Source organism: Aotus nancymaae, unplaced genomic scaffold, assembly GCF_030222135.1.
Source record: "Aotus nancymaae isolate 86718 unplaced genomic scaffold, 86718_ANA_hifiasm-v0.15.2.pri h1tg000010l, whole genome shotgun sequence".
NCBI classification, from domain to species: Eukaryota; Metazoa; Chordata; class Mammalia; order Primates; family Aotidae; genus Aotus; species Aotus nancymaae.
The window spans coordinates 11,194,589-11,210,970 of NW_026988421.1; the positions used below are offsets into that span (position 1 = coordinate 11,194,589).

The following is a 16,382-nucleotide window of genomic DNA, read 5'->3' on the forward strand; positions in this document are numbered from 1 at the left end:
ACTTGAGGCCAGGAGTTTGAGACCAGTCTCAGCAACATAGCGAGAATCCATCTCTAATTTTAAAAAGCTCCCTAGTCTGGGTGCGATGTGGCTCACAACTATAATCCCAGCACTCTGAGAGGCCAAGGCAGGCAGATCACCTGAGGTCAGGAGTTTAAGACCAGCCTGGCCAACATGGTGAAACCCCATCTCTACTAAAAATACAAAAATTAGCTGAGCGTGGTGGCACATGCCTGTAATCCAAGCTACCAGGGAGGCTAAGGCAGAAGAATGGCTTGAACCCAGGAGGCGGAGGTTGCAGTGAGCTGAGATCATGCCATTACACTCCAGCCAGCATGACAGAGCGAGACTTCATCTCAAAAAAACACCAAAAACCAAACAAATAAAAAGCTCCCTGAAGGGCAGGGCACCAAAAAAGAAAAAAAAAATTCATTTGGCCCCTTTCAGTTAGCTTTTTAAGACCCGCCTGTATAATACCTGTTATACTTTCCCACTAACAAAATTCCCTTTAGGCCTAGGACACAGGTGCCTGTCATTCCAAGTGAGGGCCTGGTGAATGACCTGGATGTCCCATCAATTTGTCTGTTCTGGATAGGGATCCCTGATAGGACCATACTGTGTGCTAAGAGACCCATGCTTGTCCCTGACAGGAATAGACAGCTGACATAAAGCCAACCAGCCATGGTCTGTCACTTGCCTCCCTCTCCAGTTTTATTCCTACTACTTTCCTTTGAGATCGATGCATTTGCTGTATCTTTCCTTCATGGCACCTTCCATGATTACCAAATAATCATACGTTTATTTCCATGATTAGTCTTTGATACTTGTCTTTCCTCCTAAACTGTAGGCTTCATAAGAGGAGAAACAGGTCTTTGCTCATTATTGTATTCTATCAACAAGCACGATTCCTGACACACAGCAGGCATTCAGTAAGTTTTTTTTTTGTTTTTAGTAGCAGAGAGAAGTGTAATATTATGCCACTTTTTCTCTAAAGTTATCTTTTTATTTCATTAAACTTATATGGAAATACACCCACTTTGACCAGACCCAAAATTAAGACAAAGGAATAAAAGCTATAAGAGAACCTACATGCATCCTCAAAGAGGAAAACACCAAAAAAAATGCAAGATTAAATTTGACAAGTTTAAGGAGTTTACAGAAACATACCTGAATGAAGTTGAATTTTCCCAATAACACCTTCTACCAATCCCAAACAAATGGGATTCCAGGCAAGAAGTAGATCAGTAGCTAAAATAAAATAGGAAGCAGTGATGAGAAAACATTCACCAGAAAATATATTAAAACAATATCTTTAGCAGTGTATTAAAAAAAAAAAGTCCCAAAAAAGTAGCACGAATATCCAAATGAAATATATTACCATAAAGCAATTTGTGACAAAGCATTAAATGTGAGGCCTGAAATTCTGATACAATAAGGCTTCTGACAGTTAAGCAGAAGAGAATTCAGAAACTCTGCCCAGATAGGAAGCAGTACCTTGGCGCCCTATAGTGGAAGAAAAGGGCTGTTACACTACAAGAGGGCTAACGGAAGAGCTGCCTGTGGTTCTACACGGCACAGAGTCAGTCCCAGATCCAAAGAACCGGGCCTAAGAAATTGCCACAGAGCTGTCCACTTATGAGATCATACTCTGAAAATACCTTTTCCCAAAGATGCTTATGCCAAACAAAGAAATCTGGAAAGCAACTGCTCTTTTACATGACTTCTAGGACAAATACAATAGGAACTGTTTCCTTCTGAGCGCCTTCTACACGCCAGGCCTCTCAATCAGGGCTCCTCATCTAAACCACAGAACAGATAGCAATTTGGGTGACAGTTTTCTCACTGCTTCCATATGAGAACTTAGATGACACACGCTGGTTTCATTGTAGACACACAAGAGAGAAGCAAATTCATTACATCCAATGGATGCCTAAGGACAGGGTTTATTCTCTCGTGTGACCAGACTGCAAAAGGTTGTTACATACATGGTAATAAATGTAACATCTGTGGTAGTTCAACAGGTGAAGAAGATTAGCAAGAATGAAAACAATATTTGTCTTGGCAAAAAATTCAAATTACATTTTAATTATTATTTACATTTTATTTTAGTGAAACACTCAATCTGTAACTCACAGGGTAATTATACACTTAATAGTTCAGCCTCAAAATTTATTTGAGTTTTGACTATTATATCTTGAATGTCTTTGTTATGATATATTCAGTGGGAGGCAAAAAAAAGTGGACTTGTTTTTGGCTGGGCACAGTGGCTCATGCCTGTAATTCCGGCACTTTGGGAGGCCGAGGAGGGTGGATCACTTGAAGTAGGAGTTCAAGACCAGCCTGGTGCACGTGGTGAAACCCCGTCTCTACAAAAATACAAAAATTAGCTAGGCATGGTGGCATGTGCCTGTAATCCCAGCTACTCAGGAGGCTGAGGTGGGCGAATCACTCGAACCCAGGAGGTGGAGTTTGCAGTGAGCCGAGATCATGCCACTGCACTCTAGCCTGGCAACAGTATGAGACTCCACCTCAAAAAAAAAAAAAAAGACTTGTTTTTATTGTAAGAATTAAAGAAAAATAATAAATTTATTTTTTTAAAGCTATTATAATACATTATCATTTCTAATCTTGACAACTCAGTTAGGTTTAAGAAGTCCCATTTTACAAATGAGGAAATAGATGTTGAGAAAAATAACATGGTCAAGTTATACAATGGATTGGATCAAGGCTGCTACCAAAGACCGGGCCTTCCTGACTCTTAGCCTCTGCTCTAAATCATTCTGTTACAGTGCCTCCTTCAGAAATTATACATGGAACTAATCAGTAAGACAGTGACATTTTTTTTTTTTTGAGATGGAGTCTCACTCTGTTGCCAGGCTGGAGTGCACTGGCATGATGTGCACTCTGCACAGAGGCTCACTGCAACCTCTGCCTCCTAGGTTCAAGCGATTCTCCTGCCTCAGCCTCCTGAGTAGCTGGGACTACAGGCACCCACCACCACACCCAGCTAATTTTTGTATTTTTAGTAGAAACAGGGTTCCACCACGTTGGCCAGGATGGACTCGATCCCATGACCTCATGATCCGCCCACCTCGGCCTCCCAAAGTGCTGGCATTACAGGTGTCAGCCACCGCACCCGGCCAGGACAGTGATTTTTAAATAACATGTACTATAAAATAAAATTAAAAAATCATCACCTATCCCACCACCCAGCGATAACTTCTTCTCCTACATTTCAGGTCATATGTTTGTAGACATACGAAACTGCAACACTATAAATAAGGATTACTGATGGCAGGGGCAGCCTGTCTGGAGCAGCTGCTGGTTGCAGTGGGGGAGGAGCAGCCAGGCTGCATGCTCCATGGAGCCAGCAGAGCAGAGAACAATTGGGAGCCCTGCTCGCTACCAAATTGGCTGGGTGGGAGCCCCATGCTCCAGGCACAGCTGCAGCCAGCGGAGGCTCCTAACCCGGGCATTCCTGCACTCTCAGGGGCCCAGGAAGCCCCCTCTTCTCCCGCAGGCTAGGAAGTGCCTGCTCCCACTCCCTGGCCTCTCCCTGCTCCTAGCATCTGCTCTGGTGCAGACCAAAGTTGTGGCTGAGCCTGGGCACTATCATGACCCGGTCGGGTGTGCACAGGCTCGGGGCAGTGCTGACACACCAGCCCCCTGCCACCTCGGCCCCCTCTGGACTTTGGGTGCCGGTGAGCGTGACAGAGAGGCCAGCAGGGGTGAAGGCAGCTCAAAGTGGGCCTGCAGGTACCCCTCAGCCCAAACAGTGTGGGCACTGTGGATGGCATGTTGATGGAGGGAGGCAGACACAGGTTTCTGCCCAGAAAGGGGTGGGTCCCAGGTCAAACCCCACCTTCAAGCCAGAGACGGCCTAAGGCCTGGGGTCCAGACTGCGGATTCCAGATGGAGTCCACTGGCTAGAGTAAGAACTTAAATGGTGCTTTTTCCAGGCTGTCCATGGCCTCCCACGTACCAATCAGCACACACTTCCTCCATTCCCAGCCCATAAAAATCCCGGACTCAGCCATACTCACAGATGTCCAGACTACCAGCTGCAGGAAGGAGCTGCCCACTTCGGGTCTCCTCATCAGAAGACCCACCTGTGAAAAGGAGCTACCCACTTCAGGTCTCCTGACAGCTCAACGAAGCTACTCTCTGCCTTGCTTACCCTCCAGTTGTCCGCGTACCTCATTCTTCCTAGACATGGGACCCCTGAATGGTGGGACTGAAAAAGCTGTAACACAAACAGGACCAAAACATGCCCTCTGCTCACCAGGTTGCAGGCAACAAGGAGGGAAGGGCTGTGGCCCTTCAGGGAAACCAGACCTAGGGGCTCTACGAGCCAGGGCTGTGACACCTTCTTTGGGGCTCTGCAGCTCCTAGCATCTCCAAGCTTGCAGGCATCACCACATTTCCCGGTGCCCACAGTGGAAGCTGCTTGTGGTACGCCTGGTCCAGCCACAGCCTCCTACAGAGCCAGTGCCTGTACTGGTTCCTGGAGCTGCCTGCCCTGCCATGGCTGGCACACCTGGCTGTGCACAGTGGCTAGACCCCACACTCGCTCGCACACCACTCACTGCTCCGCACCTGGCTCGTCCTTGGCAGGCACAGGATCCAGGCTAGTAATGCAAACCGTATGCAGCCTGCCAGGTCAAGAGAGTGGAACAAGCCCAGCAGGTCCGAAGAAAACTCAGTCAAAAGCGCCACCAGCCACAGAGGTTTCCAGGTGTAAAAGCAACACCCCAAGGATCCCATGACATTGTAATTGTAATTTTTTATAATTTTAAAAATAATTTTTCTAATATTTCTAACAATTTTTCTAATATTTCAGGAGTATTCTTCTTCAAAATTATAACTTCATGGTGGCATAATTTCCCACTTAAGAAAATACTTCCTCAATGAAAGCATTTAGGTTATTGGAAGTTTTCCCACCATTATAAAAAACACTGTGATAAATGATGAACATTATGCAAATATTTGCCTCTCTAATTAATAGCTTTTGGATAGATTCTTGGGAATTAAAATAATAGGTTAAAACCTTAAAAATGTAAACTCCTCAAATAATACCAAATTGCTTGCTACAAAGGTTACACCAAGTTAGACTTCTGCCAGAAGCACATGAATTTCTTTGAGTTTAAAAAAAAAAAAAAAAAAAAGCAAGACCAGGCACAGTGGCTCACACCCATAACCCCAACACTTTGCAAGGCCAAGGCAGGTGGATTGCCTGAAGCCAGGAGTTCAGCCTGACCTATATGTTGAAACCCTGTCTCTACTAAAAATACACAAAAAATTAGCTGGGTGTGGTGGTGCATGCCTGTAAACCCAGCTCCTTGGGAGGCTGAGACATGAAAACTGATTGAACAGGAGGGGAGGTTGCAGTGAACAGATCACACCACTGCACTCCAGCCTCGGGGGACAGAGCAAGACTCTCTCAACAACAAACAAAAAATTTTAATAATTTTGAGTTAAAAATTTAGAATTTAACTAATTTTGCTAATTTGATGGCATCCATTGCCTAACATGATGTTTATTTCCATTCTATTGCTGGTAAGACTAAAAATTTAATTACAAAATTGGCTGCTTATGGCCAGGCATGGTGGCTCATGCCTGTAATCCTAGCACTTTGGAAGGCCGAGGCAGGTGGATCACTTGAGGTCAGGAGTTTGAGACCAGCCTGGCCAACATGGAGAAATCCCGTCTCTACTAAAATACAAAAATTAGCTAGGCATGGCGGCATACACCTGTAATCGCAGCTACTTGGGAGGCTGAGGCAAAAGAACCGCTCGAATCCAGGAAGTGGAGGTTGCTGTGAGCCAAGATTACATCACTGCACTCCACTCCAGCCTGGGTAACAGAGCGAGACTCTGGGAAAAAAAAAAAAAAAAAAAAAAAATTGGCTGCTTATATGTCATGACATCTTCTATGATTTTCTTGTTCATACCTTGTAACAATTTTTCTTTTTTTTTTTTTTTGAGACGGAGTTTCGCTCTTGTTACCCAGGCTGGAGTGCAATGGCGCGATCTCGGCTCACCGCAACCTCCGCCTCCTGGGTTCAGGCAATTCTCCTGCCTCAGCCTCCTGAGTAGCTGGGATTACAGGCACGCGCCACCATGCCCAGCTAATTTTTTTGTATTAGTAGAGACGGGGTTTCACCATGTTGACCAGGATGGTCTCGATCTCTTGACCTCGTGATCCACCCGCCTCGGCCTCCCAAAGTGCTGGGATTACAGGCTTGAGCCACCGCGCCCGGCAACAATTTTTCTTTATATCCCTCATTGACTTAAGAGTTCCTTTCATATTAAGGACTTCAACTCTTTTGACATGTTTGCAAATATTTTCAGTTTTTAATTTTTATATCTTTTGCTTACAAAGTTGTTCATTAGTATCAGTTACTGTATTTACTGATTTCATCTGTTAGTTGTTAACTATTTAACCCTAACACCAGTGGGATAAAGATACCCTGATTTCTTTCCAAATAGTGAGCCAAAATTTCTGTATCAGGCAGGCCACATCTCATCATCTGCCAACACAGATGACCCTGCTAAGGAAAGAGTTCCAGCTACCCAGAACCTTCCCACCCTGACCTCAGACAAACAAACCACAGTTGTAGGACTTATCCCTTGGGTACCAAATAAGCTTTAGGAATAGGGAAGAGGAAGGGAAAAACAAGAGTTAAAGCAGTCAGGGAGAGTCATGTAGAAGAAATGGCGCATCAGGCATAAGGGCAGCAGCAAGAAAAATACAGCAGAAAAAAAGTGCAAGATTTGTTCTGGGATTTGTCCCATCACTGGAGAAACACATATCAAGTCTGCCAGGAACCAGACACTGTATCATGTTAAGATGATACAAAAATAAAGAAGCAAACAGTGTAGATAATGGACAACCAGTAGGTACACTGAAGATATGAACTGATAAAGCTGGAAAAGTAAACTAAAGCCAACTGTGGAAAAACATGCATAAACAGTAATGAGCCTGGCTGGGCATAGTGGCTCAAGCCTGTAATCCCAGCACTTTGGGAGGCCAAGGTGGATGGATCACGAGGTCAGGAGTGACCAGCCTGACCAACATGGTGAAACCTTGTCTCTACTAAAAATACAAAATTAGCTGAGCGTGGTGGTGCTGCCTGTAATCCCAGCCACTCAGGAGCCTAAGGCAGGAGACTCACTTGAACCCAGGAGGCAGATGCTGCAGTGAGCCAAGATCATGCCACTGTACTCCAGCCTGGGCGACAGAGCGAGACTCCATCTCAAAAAAAAACCAGTAATGAGCCTGAGCTTCCTGGAGACTATGACAAGCACATAATAACATAAGTAAAACAAGATTACAGCCAGGGATTATATCACAAGGTTGATGTAACTAAGGAACCCTTATCCAAAAGTTAAATAGTGTTTTCAGTCATTTAGAAGGTCCATCGTAAGAGATATTTTTACATCACTACCTAGTGAACACATAGATGTATGTAGGTACCAGAAACAAAGTTTCATGAAATAGTATTTGAAAAGAAGTGGAGAACGGGAGTAAACCCACTTGGGTTAACTGCAAAAGTCTTGGCTTGAAATGACATGAAAGGTCATGGAGAAAAGAGCTCGAGAAAAAAAAAAGGAAAAATAACGAAAAAAGATTAAAAAAAAAAGAAAGAAAAGAGCTTGGAGAGTGAGTTGGTAGTGGGTGAAGAATGCACAGGAGGAGATGAAAATGAAACTCCTCAAAAGAAGCTATGTGAATGACAGGAAGAGGGCAAATCAAAGATGATACTGAGACACCTATTCTCTCCTGAGTGGAAAGGATGAGGACATGAGTCAGAAGAGCAAGAGGGAGCACGGCAGTAAGGACAGGGTATACAGCAGCCAAAAGGAAGGGCCGGTGAGAACCTCCTCGTTCAATACCCTTTTCCATCTTTGGCATTGTGAACCATGCAAATGCATCATCCATTCAAGAAAATGAGATTTTAACTTAAAAACTAGAAAAAAAAACTAGAAAAATGTCTGTGTTGTGGTCTAATGATTAAAAAACAATAGTCATTAATAGTCCAGAATGAAAACCAGTTAAACCCATTAAGACTGAGTTCAAGACTTCCTCTCAAGCTTGGCGTTTGGTTAGTGGGGACCCATGAGGGTTCAACATGCGTATCAAGTGTTATTTCTGTTCGGGGATCATCTACCCTGGCCACAGCATGATGTTCGTCTGCAATGATTACAAAGTGTTCAGATTTTGTGAATCTAAATGTCATAAAAACTTTAAAAAGAAGCACAATCCTCGCAAAGTTAGGTGGACCAACGCATTCCAGAAAGCAGCTGGTAAAGAGCTTACAGTGGATAATTCATTTGAATTTGAAAAGCGTAGAAATGAACCTATCAAATAGCAGCAAGAGCTATGGAATAAAACTATTGATGCAATGAAGAGAGTTGAAGAGATCAAACAGAAATGCCAAGCTAAATTTATAATGAACAGATTGAAGAAAAAGAGCTACAGAAAGTTCAGGATATCAAAAAAGTCAAGCAAAACATCCATCTTATCTGAGCCCCTCTTGCAGGAAAAGGGAAGCAGTTGGAAGAGAAAATGGTACAGCAGTTGCAAGAGGATGTGGACATGGAATATGCTTCTTAAAAATCTCTACAGCCATTTCTTTTATGTACATTTGAAAATGCCCTTTGGACACTTGGAACTGCTAAATTAGTTTATTTTTTACATAAGGTCATGTAAATGAAAAGTGATTAAAATATATCTTTCCTACATTGCCATCTACAAAACATCAGATATTACAGATGTTAGATTGCATCGCAGTGTTAAATCTTCACTGACAGATGTACCTATGTAAATCATGAAAATTCTGCTTATAACTAACAAGTGAATTGTGGATGTAAAATGGTTATGCCATTTGTATAATAACTAATGGCAAAAATTCATGGCTAGTGATGTATAAAATAAAATATTTCTTTGCAGTAAAATATTCCCTTTATTAATGTTACAGAAAGGGGGATATAACAAGGAACTAACAATTTGTATGACAGTGTCAAATATTATTTAGATTTTAGTATTTCCTGTTTTGGTTTATTTGCATCTCGGAAGAGCATAATGATATTGTTTGATGAAGCCTAATTATGCTGGACTGTTTTGACCTGGTTTAGCCCTTCTAATAGGTAGTTTTGGATGTTGGGGATGAGAACTGAATAATCTTTGCCTGGAGTGACACTACACTCTAGAAATTCTACTTTGGAGAACACTTAGTTCCAACTTGTGATTCCTGACAGAACAAAGTTTATTTTTTTAGCCTCCCAATGATCTAGAAGCAGAGAAATCCCAGTGTCTTTTAAAAGTTATGTGGTTTTCTTTTAAAAAGCTCCCGTTTTTGGAAAGTAGAATTTATGGGTACAATATCTGTTCATTATTTGTACATAAAACCATTTAAAAAGTTAAAAAAAAAGACTGAGTTCAAGATGAGCTGATCAAGAGGAAATAACTAAATTTAAGAACAAGAGGAGGGGCTAGGCTCAGTGGCTCATGCCTGTAATCCCAGCACTTTAGGAGGCTAAGGCAGGAGGATTACTTGACGTCAGGAGTTTGAGACCAACCTGGCCAACACAGCTAGATCCCCTGCCTCTACAAAATATTAGCCAGGTGTGGTGGCACGCACCTGTAGTCCCAGGTACTTAGGAGGCTGTGGCAGGAGGATGACCTGAGCCCAGGAATTTGAGGCTGCAGTGAGATGGTGCCACTGTACTCTAGCCTGGGGGACAAAGCAAGACTCCATCTCAAAAAAAATAAAAAATAAAAATAAAAAACAAGAAAGACAGAAGATGTTAAGGAAAAGAAGACAGATGACAAAAAAAAAAAAAAAAAAAAACTACAGGTGTAAAAGTTAACCTTAGAAAAGAAGATACTATTTTTTTCTTCTAAGTCTGGAAGAAAAGATGAAAAGCTAAACACAGAAATGGAGAAGAGAAGCAGATGAGTGTATCATATGCCTTTGACTCAGGAGTCAAAGTCATCTTTGTTTGAGCAAGGGGAAGGATGAAGGAGTAACAGGGGCACTGGAGGCTAGGTGTGGGAAAGGAATTTGGAAAGTCAATTTGCAAGTGTTCTATGTATGCTTAAAAGTATATGTATATAATTTTTTTTTTTTTTGAGACAGAGTCTCGCTCTGTCACCAGGCTAGAGTGCAGTGGCACTATCTCGGCTCACTGCAACCTCCACCTCCCCCAGTTCAAGCAATTACCCTGCCTCAGTCTCCCAAGTAGCTGATATTACAGGCACATGCCACCACACGCAGCTAATTTTTGTTATTTGTTTCACCATGTTGGCCAGATGGTCTTGATCTCTTGACCTTGTGATCTGCCCGCCTCAGCCTCCCAAAGTGCTGCGATTACAGGTGTGAGCTACCACGCCCGGCCAAAAAGTATGTATATTTTTTAACTCAGTGTTTTCAAGAAAAAGGGGATCAATCCATTAGTGGGTCATCATGTCAATTTCATATAAAGAGAGCAGCATTGGCTGGGCGCAGTGGCTCATGGCTGTAATCTTAGCACTTTGGAAGGCTGAGGCAGGTGGACTGCCTGAGTTCAGGAGTTCAAGACCAGCCTGGGCAACATGCTGAAACCCCGTCTCTACTAAAACACAAAAAATTAGTCAGGCATGGCAGCATATGCCTATAATCCCAGCTACTCGGCAGGCGAAGGCAGGAGAATTGCTAGAACCTGGGAGGCAGAGGTTGCAGTGAGCCAAGATTACACCACTGCACTGTAGCCTAGGTGACAGAGTAAGATTCTGTCTCTAAAAAAAAAAAAAGTAGAGATCAGCATTAATAGCACTAAAACAGAATACAAAACAGAAAAACCACAGTGTAAGGCGAAATATTTCATAAAACTTTTGTTTTTGGTACAACCTTGTGAATTATTTTGTTCAACTCCTCTACATACTTGCTCATTTTCCTGACTGCTTCACCTGTTAGTTTTTGAGAGAGGTCTTACTTTTCAAAATCTCATGCTTTATTTTCTTTCTCTTTATTTTTATGTTATATCTTTCAGGATTATTATATCTTCCTGGTGAACTGCTCTGCTCATCAGGATGTAATAACCAGTCTTATTTCAAATAACACTTTTTGCCCTAAAGTCTAGTTGGTATAACATTAATATTGTGAAAGAAACACATTAGGCATTAAAAAGGGATAAATATGGATATTGCTAACTACCTGTCCAACTCCCAAAGCCTTAGGAATAAAGTCCGAATTCCTTGGACAGGCTTGTGAGACCCTGCATGGGTTAGTCCTGTCCATCCCCCTCCAGCACATCTCCCCCCAGCAACCTGGCCTTCAGTCATCCTGAACCACGTGCAGCCTAGGCCTGGAATGCAACTCCCCACCCACTTCTGCCTGCCCTTCATTCCAGACTTAGAACAAGGGTCAGTCCTCTTCTCAGACACATTCCTGACTCCACCCACCCAGCAGAGCTGACCAGACTCTCTAGCGTGGCTGCCCCGAGCCCTGCCCATATTCCCATCATGGCACCTTACTTTGGTTTAATGCACATTATTAGTGACTTGCCTGTCCCCTTGACTGAAAAGGAACTCATCAGGAAGAGGAAGGTGACTGAGACCTAGTCTCCTCGAGCTTATCTTCCCAGTGCACAGTCCACGGAAGGCTCCAAAATGAATGGGTAAACATATGACGTGGAAAGGGGAGGCAAGCTGAAATCAGGTAATTTGCACAGAATCACGTTGGAAGGATTTACTACTGAAAGTGGCAAAAGTTAAAATCATCACAGAATCACTTTGGAAAGACTTACTATTTTTTTTTTTTTTTTTTTTTTTTGAGACTGAGTTTTGCTCTTGTTACCCAGGCTGGAGTGCAATGGCACGATCTCGGCTCACCGCAACCTCCGCCTCCTGGGTTCAGGCAATTCTCCTGCTCAGCCTCCTGAGTACCTGGGATTACAGGCACGCGCCACCATGCTCAGCTAATTTTTTGTATTTTTAGTAGAGACGGGGTTTCACCATGTTGACCAGGATGGTCTCGATCTCTTGACCTCGTGATCCACCTGCCTCGGCCTCCCAAAGTGCTGGGATTACAGGCGTGAGCCACCGCGCCCGGCCCAGACTTAACTATTTAAGGTAACAAAAGTAAAGTCATCTCATCTGGTCTATTTGAGACAAAGACATTAAGACTGGCAGAGGTAAAGTAACTGCCCAACACTGCACAGCTTGTTCACATCAGAATACTTTCTCACTCTGGGGCCACAGCTCTTTCTAATACCATAAGTTTCCCTACCAAATTCTCTCTGGTGCGATCCTCTCACATTTGTATGGGCCTTTCAGCTCACCAGCATCATCCCAGGTACTCTAAAATGTCTTTTTTTCTTGCCAAGTCCTATTGGTTGTATCTCCTCAATAACTGATGAATCTTTCACTTCTTTTGACTCCTACTGCTACTATCCTTGTCCAGGTCCTTCACCATCTGGATCATTTACCATCTGGCTAGGCGCGGCGGCTCACGCCTGTAATCCCAGCATTTTGGGAGGCCAGGGCTGATGGATCACGAGGTCAGGAGTTCAAGACCAGCCTGCCAAGATGGTGATACCCCATCTCTACTAAAAATACAAAAAAAAATTAGACGGGCATGGTGGCAGAAGCCTGTAATCCCAGCTACTTGGGAGGCTAAGGCAGAGAATTATTTGAACCCCAGGAGGTGGAGGTTGCAGTGGGCCAAGATAGCACCACTGAATTCCAGCCTGGGCAACACAGTAAGACTCTGTCTCAAAAAGAAAAAAAAATTACAATTAAAAAAATTTTTTTTAATAAAAAGCTGTTGTTGGGATGGGTGCAGTGGCTATGCCTGTAATCCCAGCACCTTGGGAGGCCGAGGAAGGCGGATCACCTGAGGTCAGGAGTTCGCAATCAGCCTGGCCAACATGGTGAAACCCTGTCTCTACTAAAAATGCAAAAATTAGCTGGGCGTGGTGGCGGGCACCTGTAATCCCAGCTACTTGGGAGGCCGAGGCAGGAGAATCGTTTGAACCTGGGAGGCAGAAGTTGCAGTGAGCCAATATCTCCCTAATGCACTCCAGCCTGGGCAACAGAGTGAGACTCTGTCCCAAAAAAAATAACGGCCCGACTTGGTGGCTCATGTCTGTAATCCTAGCACTTGGGAGGTCAAGGTGGGTGGGGTGGATCACCTGAGGTCAGGAGTTTGAGACCAGCCTGGCCAACATGGTGGAACCCCGTCTCTATTAAAAATACAAAAAATTGGCCGGGCACGGTGGCTCAAGCCTGTAATCCCAGCACTTTGGGAGGCTGAGGCGGGTGGATCACGAGGTCAAGAGATCGAGACCATCCTGGTCAACATGGTGAAACCCCGTCCCTACTAATACAAAAAATTAGCTGGGCATGGTGGCGCGTGCCTGTAATCCCAGCTACTCAGGAGGCTGAGGCAGGAGAATTGCCTGAACCCAGGAGGCGGAGGTTGCAGTGAGCCGAGATCGCGCCATTGCACTCCTGCCTGGGTAACAAGAGCCAAACTCCGCCTCAAAAAAAAAAAAAAAAATACAAAAAATTAGCTGGGCACGGTGGCGCGTGCCTGTAATCCCAGCTACTCAGGAGGCTGAGGCAGGAGAATTGCCTGAACCCAGGAGGCGGAGGTTGTGGTGAGCTGAGACCGCGCCATTGCACTCCAGCCTGGGTAACAAGAGCGAAACTCTGTTTCAAAAAAAAAAAAAAGAAAGAAAGTGTAACTTTTAATGAGCAACAGAAAGACACCTGACAAAATTTCAGTTATCCAATGGAAAACGGGGAAATGGCAAGAGCAATAAAAATTAAGAAAAGCATGATAAGTGAAAAACATAAATAAAAGGTAGAAATCACTTCTAAAACATTTATAGTTCATACAAATAGTTTCAACTAACCAATGAAAAGACAGACTATTGGCTGGGCGTGGTAGCTCACACCTGTAATCCCAATACTTGGGAGACTGAGATAGGCAGATTGCTTGAGCCCAGGAGTTCAAGACCAGCCTGGGCAACATGGCGAGACACTGTCTCTACAAAAAAAATACAAAAAATTAACCAGGCACCTTAGTTCCAGCCACCTAAGAGGCTAAAATGGAAGGATCACCTGAGCCCAGAGGTTGAAGATGTAGTAACCCATGATTATGCCACTGCACTCCAGTCTGGGTGACAAAATGAGACCCTATCTCAAAAAAATATAGACTATTAAGTCCGAACCCCTCTATCAGTTTATTTAATTCTATGGCTATTTATAGCCACTATATACCTGCTGTCCAGCATAACAGACACTCATTCAATAGTAATTAAACAAAATAAATAAAAATAAGCGTCAAAAAATGAAAATGAATTTTTCCTAACAATTGCTTGTTTTCATTGATGTGTAATAAGAATATCATCTTAAGTTTTTATTGTTTTTGAAGTTAGCCCCAAAATATCAGTCTTTGCTCTGCAGGCACTTTTATTTATGTACTTATTTTCTTCTTTTATACAAACCAGGAATGAGCTTGGAGTTTTAATTTTTTTCAGATGCTTTTAATAAAAGCATTATCTTTCAGTAAATATAATACATGATGAGAATATGGTTTCTCAAAATGAAAGATTTACCTAAAAATTCTAGGCAATTTTTTTTTCCTTGAGACAAGGTCTCACTGTTATCCAGACTCAAGTACAGTAACTCCATCACAGCTCACTGCAGCCTCCAACTCCTGGACTCAATCGATCCTCTCACCTCACCCTCCCAAGTAGCTGGGACTACAGGCACATGCCATGATGCCCAGCTAATTGCTGTTTGTTTGTTTTTTTAGTAGAGACAAGGTCTATCTATATTGCCCAGGCTGATCTCAAACTCCTGGACTCAAGTGATCCTCCCAAGTAAACCTCCCAAAATGCTGGGATTACAGGCATGAGCCACCAAGCCTGGCCGGAGCAATTTAAATTATCTTGAAATCTTTATATTATCTTGAAAAATCTGGCAGGTGCACATAACTTCTCAAACTAGTTAGAGATAACAGACACTAAACAATAGAGGAAGGCCTGAAGCAGGTACTACAATTAACACAAAAAGGAAGACTGCATGTGTCTTATGAGCTGCTCTGACTTGCTGCCTGGTATAGGATGGGGCATACAGCTGACACTTCAAAATGTGTGTGTGTCGGGGTGTGTGTGTGTGTGTGTGTGTGTGTGTGTATTTAAAATCTGTAGCTCTTCACTAAAAAAATAAAACCAGTTGGCATTCAAGAGTCTTTCTGTACATAGGACATGTGTAGACAGTATGAGACCAGGCATATGCAGCACTGCCCTTAGTAGCAGATACTCTACTGACCATTTTAATGGCTACAATGGGGGCAGAAGGCATTGGAATGGCAGAAAAAATGGTCAGCAGGCTCAAACTATGTAACTGATCTAATCCAACAAACGTATTGTTTTCTAATCTTTCCTTCAGAAGGTATAGTCTAATGTGGCACACAAATTCAAAAAAGAAAATATTTTAATTCACAAATAAATCATAAAATTTAAGATTATCAATGTACCTGTAACGAATAGAGTTGCTTACAAATTACAAAAGTATAGCATGTTTGAAATAATGCCAAATTTTAATTAGTGAAATAATAATATAACATACACCCAAAGTTGTAAGTATTTGCAATAAGCTCAATTGTTTGATCCATCAGGTCAACATTTCCACTCTTATTTCAGATGCATTTGGCAGTACATGGCTTCTATTTTCATATGCCCTCCTCTTCCTGGTACACAGAAAACAAGTGATTAAGTACTATGTGCCTGCACAGAGCATGAGTCACTCATTCCAAGATGGAAGAATGAAGGCACTCCCACAGCCCCAGAACAAGCCTGGGTTTTGCACAGCTGCTGAAGTTTATAGGCACTTTCACTATGTATTAAAAGAAAAAAAAAAGGGTGTGTCAGGGTATGCATAAATAATCAGACCCATGTTTCATTTCCTGCTAAAGATAAAGGATATTACTGCTGTGAAAAGACAATCACCAACACCAAAATCAAACAGATGAGGAAATGAGAAACTAAAAGTTTCAATTGTTAGCGCATTTATGCTTTAATTCTCAGAATTTAATTAGGCCAGGAAAATAGGTTAAGGAATAATTTGATTCGGTGCTATCTTATGAATGCAAAGTTTTTTTCCTTGAACTCTCTGATGGTATTTATTCTCCAGCATTCCACAAGCTGAAGAGCTAATCCAATTTAGAAGTTCTAGCAGCTGGTGATTCCCCAGTCTTAAATCTAACTCAGTGGTTATCAGTGCTGGCTGCTTATTATCATCATCTAGGAGCTTTATACTATTGCCTCAGCATCAGAGATTGTCTCAATTGGTTAGGGCGGGGCCCTGGAATAAGTATTCTTTAATTC

The 16,382-nt window shown here is 42.8% G+C and overlaps 1 protein-coding gene and 1 pseudogene across 1 annotated transcript in view; one reads left to right on the top strand and one right to left on the bottom strand.

Annotated features, from left to right (window-relative positions):
* The window catches only part of INPP5F (inositol polyphosphate-5-phosphatase F), a 106,191-nt gene that overhangs the window by 77,927 nt on the left and 11,882 nt on the right, over positions 1-16,382 (bottom strand). The window contains exon 2 of the mRNA XM_012448070.2: positions 1,168-1,248. Coding sequence (XP_012303493.2) covers positions 1,168-1,248 — 81 coding nt within the window. The remainder of the gene's footprint in view (positions 1-1,167; positions 1,249-16,382) is intronic.
* Positions 8,132-8,616, top strand: LOC105714163 (probable ribosome biogenesis protein RLP24; annotated as a pseudogene).